This window comes from Hyaena hyaena, unplaced genomic scaffold (genome assembly GCF_003009895.1).
Source record: "Hyaena hyaena isolate Hyena2069 unplaced genomic scaffold, ASM300989v1 scaffold_1186, whole genome shotgun sequence".
NCBI classification, from domain to species: Eukaryota; Metazoa; Chordata; class Mammalia; order Carnivora; family Hyaenidae; genus Hyaena; species Hyaena hyaena.
This window is the reverse complement of record NW_024081820.1, coordinates 243,332-252,278: the sequence shown is the minus strand read 5'-3', so window position 1 is coordinate 252,278 and position 8,947 is coordinate 243,332. Positions and strand designations below refer to the sequence as shown.

The 8,947-nt window shown below is 42.7% G+C and overlaps 1 protein-coding gene across 1 annotated transcript in view; it reads left to right on the top strand.

Moving 5' to 3' along the window:
* Positions 1–7,198: 7,198 nt before the first annotated feature.
* ZNF84 (zinc finger protein 84) overlaps positions 7,199–8,947 on the top strand; it is a 59,601-nt gene continuing 57,852 nt past the window's right edge. The window contains exons 1-2 of the mRNA XM_039222772.1: positions 7,199–7,449; positions 7,560–7,612. Coding sequence (XP_039078703.1) covers positions 7,580–7,612 — 33 coding nt within the window. The 5' untranslated portion in view covers positions 7,199–7,449; positions 7,560–7,579. The remainder of the gene's footprint in view (positions 7,450–7,559; positions 7,613–8,947) is intronic.

The window sequence follows — 8,947 nt, the reverse complement described above, 5'->3', positions numbered from 1 at the left end:
TGTGCTGACTGCCAGCTCAGAGCCTGGAGCCTGTTTCAGTCTGTGACTCCCTCTCTCTCTGACCCTCCCCTGCTCACGCTGTCTCTCTCTCTCCTAGAAATAAAATAAAAAACATTAAAAAAATTAAAAAAAAAAAAAGAAAATAGAAGTAGCCATAAAAAACAAATTTATGAGGTGCCTTGGCTGCTCAGAGGAGCATGCCACTGCACTGGTGAGTTCCAGCCCCATGTTGGGTATAGAGATTACTTTAAAAAAACAAATAAACTAGGGACTGCTGAGTGGCTCCGTTGGCTAAGCCTCTGACCAGCCCAGGTCATGATCTCATGGTTCAGGGTTTGAGCCCCGCGTTGGGCTCTGTGCTGAGGCTCCCGGCCTGAAGCCTGCCTTGGATTCTGTCTGGTGCTCTGTGCGCGTCTCAATCTCTCTCTCTCTCTCTCTCTCTCTCTCTCTTTCTCCCCCCCACTAAAATTAAAAACACTTTTAGAAAAAAATAAACTAAAAAAATTTAAATACTTGTAAAAGAATATTTTATTCAAGTCTCTGTAGTATGCTAGTAAATTTGGAACCTAATGAAGTACATGATTTAAAGGAATAGTTAGGTAACTAATTTAAAATAATATCCTTGTAGAACTAAAACCAGTGTTAACATGCTTTCAGCTCCAGGCTCAGATGTTTTAATGGGTGAATCTGAAACCTTCACACTATCAAAGGACATAATTCTTACCAATTTCCAGAAAAACCTAGATAGAAGGGAAGTCTTTCCTAACACAAAGGTAGCAAAATACTTACGCCATAACCAGGCAAAAGTTTAAAACAAAAAACAAAAAACAAAAAACGGGCTCCTGGGTGGCTCAGTCGGTTAAGCATCCGACTTCGGCTCAGGTGGTGATCTCATGATCTCGGTGGGTTCGAGCCCCGCGTCGGGCTCTGTGCTGACAGCTCAGAGCCTGTAGCCTGTTTCAGATTCTCTATCTCCCTCTCTCTCTGACCTTCCCCTGCTCATGCTGTCTGTATCTCTCTATCTCTCAAAAATAAATAAAACATTTAAAAAAAAAACTATAAAGCAATCTGAGTTCTGATATTTATGTGAAAATTCTGAAAAAGTAGTGAATGATATCAAGCACTAAATTTAAAAATATATATCACAACTAAGTAGAAGTCATGGGGGACTTTATAAACTACTAATGTAATTAACCATATTAAAGATTAAAGGGAGAAACATGCATCATCATCTCAATGGATACTGAAAAATCTTTAAATGAAATTCTATCTAGACTGTATTTCTAAAGAATTTACTCATACAGTGGCACCTGGCTCAGTTGGTTAAGCGTCTGACTTTGGCTCAGGTCATGATCTCACAGTTTGTGGGTTTGAGCCCCACATTGGGCTCTGAGCTACAGTTCACAGCCTGGAACCTGCTCTGGATTCTGTGTCTCCCTCTCTCTGCCCCTCTCCCGTTTGTGCTTTGTCTCTCTCTCTCTCTCTCTCAAAAATAAACATTAAAAAATTAAAAATTAGTACTAGTATTAATTATTACTCGTATTTTAAAAAATTTAAAAACTCATACAGAAGTGTTGAGATACATTTAAAAATAAATGTCTCGGGGCGCCCGGGTGGCTCAGTCGGTTAAGCGTCCGACTTCGGCTCAGGTCATGATCTCACGGTTCGTGGGTTCCAGCCCCGCGTCAGGCTCTGTGCTGACAGCTCAGAGCCTGGAGCCTGTTTCAGAGTCTGTGTCTCCCTCTCTCTCTGACCCTCCCCTGCTCACACTGTCTCTCTCCCTCTCTCTCTCAGAAATAAATAAAACATTTAAAAAAAAATAAATGTCTCAATAATATCATAAAAGTTACCATTAGATATCCTAAAACTGTCACCAATATTGTTTGCTTAAATTGAGAATATTTTAAAAATACACAAAAGTGCAGAGAAGAATATAAAGTCAAATGATCAAATATTCATATTGGTAACATTTGATTCAGATCCTTGTTTAATTAAAAAGTAAAGCATTACAGTTTGACAATAAACTATTTGTAAAAAAAAAAAAGATGCTGAAAGCACTAATTTAATTAAACTTCCAAAAAAAAAAAAAAAAGTAAAGCATTACATATTCAGTTCTCTAGACCTGTTAGTCTCTTTCCTCCTCTCCACCATTCCTGAGGTAATCACTATAATGAATGTGCCATGTAGGCTTCCATTCAATAAATTTATAGTTATTACTTACAGACTATACTTACTATGTACATAATGTACATGTTATATTTCTTAACTTCCCACGAATGCTATTGTTATCAACAGTCAATATTGAATCTCCAAGTTGTTGATTTTGGTCTCAAGTAAAAAGACATAATTATGAAATAACTGGAAAACTGTGCTAGCTGGAAGCCTCACTGAAGATTCTTAGGAAATGTTCAGGAACAAATAATGCGTGAAGTGTACAGCTTATTCCCAGGACCAGCAGAGCAAGATGGCCCCTGCAGCAGATTGTCAGTCTTCCTGTTTATTTCATCCCTGAAGCCAGTTACAGTTCAGATTCCTCATAGACACTCATTATATCATAAATGCAATATGCTATAGACCCCTTATCCTTTATATTGTTCCTTGTGGCTCAATCTGGGAGAAGTCTGATACCTGGTCACAATTTGCTGATGAGTTGACAAAAACGGACAGTTACATTTGTGGTCACTTTTCACCCAACCTACTTTGGTACTGATTTCTTGCAATCAGTTGACTTCCTAAGTAAACCGGATTAACTGCTAAGTGTGTTTTAAAAGGCAAAGAAGGGGCACCTGGGTGACTCAGTCCATTGAGCATCCAACTCCTGATTTCAGCTCAGGTCATGATCTCACAGTTCACGACATCAAGCCCCACATTGAGCTCTGCACTGACATCAGGGAGTCTGCTTGGGACTCTCTCTCTCCCTCTCTCTGCCTCCCCTGCCCCCTGCTCACACTCCCTGTCTCTCTAAATAAATAAAAAGACAAGCCTTTTTTAAATTAAGTAAGCAATTTCTTTTTTTCCAGTTTTTATTCAAATTCCAGTTTGTTTACATACGGTATAACAGTTTCAGGTGTAGAATCTAGCGATTCATCATTTACATACAAAACCCAGTCATCACAAGTGCTCTCCTCATTTAAGTGGGCAATTTAGTTAATCCCCCATATCTAGTTCTTCGGGCTCTTTAGAATGGGGCTGGGACTTGTTCTCTTGGTTTCTTTTGTGTAAAACTGGCTCTTGGCTTAGAAGTCTCTGATGTGTAATGAAGTCTTAATGGTGCCTAAAGACTATTACACGCATTAGGTTCAAAGGGTCTTTCTTCAGTACGAATTCTCTGATGTTTAATATGAGTAGTAACTGAAAATCTTACCACATTACATATAGTCAGAAGTTTTATATGTTGGGGCACCTGGGTGGCTCAGTCGGTTGAGTGTCCAGCTTCAACTCAGGTCATGATCTTGTGGTTCATGAGTTTGAGCGCCACATTGGTCTCGCTGCTTTCAGCGTGGTGGAGGCTGCTTCAGATCCTCTGTCCTTCTCTCTCTGCACGCCCCAGCCCCCCCCAACCGCACTCTCAAAATAAATCAAAACAAAACAAAGCAAAACAAAAAAGAAGCTTTATATGTAGCATAAATATCCTGGCATTCAATAAGAGGTGAGTAACAATTAAAGGACTTTTGACATTCATTGCATTTAGAGAGATTTTCTACCTCATAAATTATCCGATGTTACGTATTGTCTATTCTGTATGTGAAGGAATTATCTTCATAAAGTTTGGTTCCGGTTTGAATGTTCTGATGTTGGGTTAGAATTCCATCATACCTGGAGCGCGTGGGTGGCGTAGTCGGTTAAGTGTCCGACTCTTGATTTCAGCTCAGGTCATGATTACATGGCTCCTGAGTTCAAGCCCCATCTGGGCTCTGCACTGACACTGCAGGTCCCCGTTGGGATTCTCACTGCCCCTCCCCTGCGCTCGCTTGCTCTCTCTCTCTCTCAAAATAAGTAAACTTAGAAGGAAAAAAAAGAACTGTGTTATAGCTACAGTTTTTGTTTTTTTTTTTCACATTTAAAGTGCTCATAAGATTTATCTCAAGTAAGAACTCTCAGATACGGGGACACCTGTGTGGCTCAGTCACTTAAGCATGTGCCCTCAGCTGAAGGAAGCTGCCTCATCCAAGATTATCCAAAAACTGGTCAATATAAGGGGAAAACGTCCCCACCCCTTTACCTCAATTTTATTCATCTCTGAATGGCCAGTTTCAGAGATTCTGTGAAATTAGTTGAGGCGTCTGTCGTGAAAGCATCACTGTCGAACTTTTCCTTCTGTCCAGTCCTGCTTCCTTCATTCCCGCGCAGTGGTCAGTCCTGAGAGCGGTCCCTAATATGCCACCTGCGTAAAGTCTGTTTCCTGCAAGATTCACCCTACTCCATATGCATACTTACTGTCCTAGCTAGCTTATAAATCTGTTAGAAAAATAAATTTGTCTCATTCTTTGCTGAGTCCCTTAAGGGAATAGACTTAGATAGTAGATATTCTCCAAGAGCACAGAAATAGAAAGGAAGATCTAGAAAAGCTAAGACTGAGAAGAAACTATTACGGGCGCACCTGGCTGGCTCAATCCGTGGAGCACGTGATTCTTTTTTTTTTTTTAAACAAGAGAGGAGGTTTTATTTTATTTTAAAATTTTTAATGTTTTTTTTATTTCTGAGAGAGAGAGACAGCATGAGCAGGGGAGGGTCAGAGACAGAGAGGGAGACACAGAATTCGAAACAGGCTCCAGGCTCTGAGCTCGCTGTCGGCACAGAGCCCAACATGGGGCTCAAACCCATGAACTGTGAGATCATGACCTGAGCCAAAGTCAGATGCTTAACCGACCGAGCCACCCAGGCGTCCCTGAGCACATGATTCTTGATCTCAGGATTGTGAGTTCAAGCCGCATGTTGGGTATGGGGCCTAACCTAAAATGAAGGTGAAAGAGGGAGAGTAGGAGAAGGAGAAAAAGAAGGAGGAGGAGGAGGAGGGAAAAGAAGAAGAAATTATTATGAAAAAGACAGTTCCAAAAATGGAGAAATAGTTATTCCAGTTGTATTCCATATAAACTAACCAAACAATCCAATATCTAATGAGAGCATACTGTTTCCAAACTTGGGAACAAAAATAAATAAGACCATTCTTTACAGTTCATTTATTTTGAGAGCGGGCGTGAGCAGGGGAGGGGCAAAGAGGAGGGACAGAGAGGAGGGAGAGAGAGCCACATTCTGTAAGCATTTATGGGACAAACAAAGTAGTGATGACAGAAATCTCATAATCTTGAGTAATTATAACAATAAACACCAAAAAGGCAAATTAAAGTCTCAAAAACCTAGTGAAAGAACAAGTAAATAGGCCAAAAGAAAGCAAAATATATGTTAAAAATAAAGACAAACAACCGGACAACATAAGCAAGAACTAAAAGATGGAAAATAATGGACATCTCGAGGCCACACTGTTAAAGAGAAAACCACAAGCCCCCAATGAGGGCACTTGTAATGCCTAACCTAATGCAGTCTCACCTTCCCAGAAATGTCATCTTAATAGGTCAGTACCAATAAGCTAATCTGTTACATAGCCTTTTTCATCTCCCAAAGGAAGAGGAGGTAATCCACCTACTAAACATCTTTTGTCCTCAAATGAAGATGACTTTACCTAATCTTTTTTTTTTTTTCTGTTTATGACTTACTTTGTCCTGCCTTTTAAAACCTTTCCCTTTCTGTAGCCGTTTGAAGCTCCCATCTACCTGTTAGATGGAAAGTTGACTGATTCATGAATTGAGTAAGAAAGCCATTAGATCTTTAAAATTTAGTTGGTTTAATTTTTCTTAACACTATCTAAAGACTTTTAAGTATGCTCATCTTTAGGTGCACATGGCCCATTCTCCTGAATAGGGTCTTTATTGGATCACGAAATAAATCTCAATAGATTGAAATTAAAACAATTAAAACAAAATGCAACATACCAAAAAAGTCTAAATTGAGAATCCAAGCCCTGAGCTCTTTATTTCAGTTACCTCCAATTTAATCTTCTTTTTCTATCTGAATCCAGAGCTACTCAGTTACCTATAGACTCATAAAACTGCCAAGCAGATTAAATTTCTAGCAAGTCCCGAAAATATATTCTCTGCCAGTTCTCTGAGTGACATAAACTTACCACATAAGAACTTTCTTAGGCTATCTTCCAATTTTCCAATCTGGATTGATATTTTATGTCATTTAAGAAAACTAAATGCAGAGTCCTTAATCCTACAGTCTTTAATCCAGGTCTTATTCATAATTATATGCCTACATTTTTGTCTTTATTTCTCTATTTCATTCAAATATTTGTTGAATAGAAAGCTTTTCTTTAAAGAAAGATTTTCAGGCAGAAAGACCTTTTAAAATTATGCTAATCAGGGGCACCTGGGTGGCTCAGTCGATTCTGCTATGACTCTGGACTTCGGCTCAGGTCATGATTTCACAGTTTGTGAGTTCGAGCTCTGCATCCGGCCCTGAGGATTCTCTCTCTCCCCTTCTCTCTACCCCTCCAATGCTCTCTTTCTCAAAATAAGTAAAATAAACTTTAAAAATATGCTATTCATAGGTGTGGGGGTTTTTTAGTTTATTTTTTTAGTCATCTCTGTACCCAAAGTGGGGCTCACACACCCCCAAGGTCAAGAGTCATCTGCTCCACCAGTCGGAGGAGCCAGGAGCCCCATTATAGTTTTATTGTATTGTTATGAGATAATTTTTTGATCTTGGACCAGGAGTAGATGCATATCTATTATTGGTGCGCTTCTATTTATTTCTTTCCATCTACTGTAGTTTCTCCTGTATGGAGGTGCTGTTATTTCGTGTACTGCTATTCGACTTGTTTCTATAACCCTGGGAACTGCAGCTTGTGGCCTTACAAAGTGTCCTTTACTGCTATGCGCTTGGATCTGAACCCTGTCTTATTTGACATCAGACCTCAGGCAGTCGGTCCCTGCACTGAGGCCGGGACACAGGCAGGACCGACGCTAACCCACCAAGCTCCTGCTCTGCAGACCCGCCTTCTGCTGGAAGCCGGGCCAGGGAGCTGGGACCCTCCGCAGAGGATTCTGGGAGGTGTAGTTTTCTTCCGGAGCCGTTTCCGTCAGGTGCATCGACCATGACGTACTTCCGCTGCGCCGCACCCGCGGCTGTAGTCGGGTCCTGTCTTGCACGGCTGTTTCCGTCTCGGTGTTGGTGGAGCTGAACCGGCCCGGGAGTTCGGAGTTTCCGTGGCCCGGGACCCGCGAAAGTACGGACTTAGCCCCGTCCGGAACCAAGCCCCAGCGAAACCCCAGGCCCGGTCTTGAGCGTGGTCGGAGCCCGCCCGGCCTCGGGGTTTTCCGTGTCCGGGCGGCGTCCCCGTACAAACTCATCTCCTACTTCTTGTGCCCGGGCCGGAGGCCTCCGACGGTAGGTGACTGGTGCCCGCGGACCCACCGTCTGTGGGGCGGGAGCTCCATCTTTGGGCGCGGGTGAGACCAGCAGGGAGACCCCTCACGGTTCGGTTCTCTGCTCCGCAGTCTGCACGAAACAGGACGGGATGGCCGCCGGGTTCCGGACAGCTTCGTGTTGGGTAAGTAACGGTTTTCTCGTCTTTAAAAGGTGACCCGGCAGTGAGGATGGCCACGTTCAGCGTCTTTTGGTCATATCCGGGACCCGAACTCATGTACCCTTTCCCCCCGCCAGTGTCTCTGATCTCCAGAACCGTTCCCCGTTTTCTGGCGTTTTGTGCCCGGTGTTCTCTTCTTTGGAAGTTATGCCTAATTGGCAGCTGCAGACCCCGCATTTTGGGGGAAACGAGGGTCCTTGTTAAGGAAGCAGGAGGAAGCGGTTTTGGAGCGGGGGGTGGGGGCAGTGGATCCCCTGGACTATGCGAGTGATTGACGGAGTGAGCGAGAGGAGACTTTATAGCGATTGCTGAACTTCTGACCTCCTGCAGAGGGTGGTGATGCTTCCTGTCTTGGGAACGGTGTTAGAGGAGGCATCCAGGAAAGGAGTGAAGTTTTGTAGGTGTTGAACATGTGGTGCCTACAGCTGAGTGTAGCTCGAGTGGGAGTTCTCAACTGCAAGTGTCCTGATTAAAGGTCCCTGTGTTAGTCGGGTCCCAGGGTATGATGGCACAGAGTCCTGAAAAGGGCCAAATGGAGGATTTGTGGCAAAGACCAGGAAGGGCTGCAGTGCAGGAGGGCTGGGGAGCAACAGGTGACCGTTTGGGAGAGTGGTTGTTTCCCTGCAAATTTGAGAAAAGAGATCTTCCTAAAAGCCGTGATATGAAATACCTCAGAGCAGTATTTCATGAGACAAATGGTATCTTTTGGACTTGGATATTTATAGGTCCTAAGCAGTTTTTCCGTACCAGAGAGAATGTTGGAGTAGTCACTTCCTGAGAGGTAATGGGAGTATTGCAAAGTGGATCACATAAGGTTGTGGACAGTGGAATGTAAGGAAAGTGTGACAGTAGAGACCTTTCTTAGGTGGTGTGCCACTTCATGTGTGACAAGAAGAGTTTGGGTGCCAGTAAGAAGGAAGCTCACTGAGGTGGCCTGAGTGATCCTTAAAATTAAGGATATTTTAGCTTCTGCACACCCAAGGAAACAACCCAGAAAATTAAGAGGCAACCAACGGAATGGGAAAAGATAGTTGCAAATGACATATCAGATAAAGGGTTAATATCCAGAATCTATAAGGAACTCACCAAACTACACGCCCGAAAAACAAACAACCCAGTGAAGAAATGGGCAGAAGACATGAACAGACACTTCTCCAAAGAGGACATCCAGATGGCCAACAGACACATGAAACGATGCTCAGCATCCCTCCTCATCAGGGAAATACAAATCAAAACCACACTGAGATACCACCTCACACCAGTCAGAGTGGCTAAAATGAGCAAATCAGAGAACTCTAG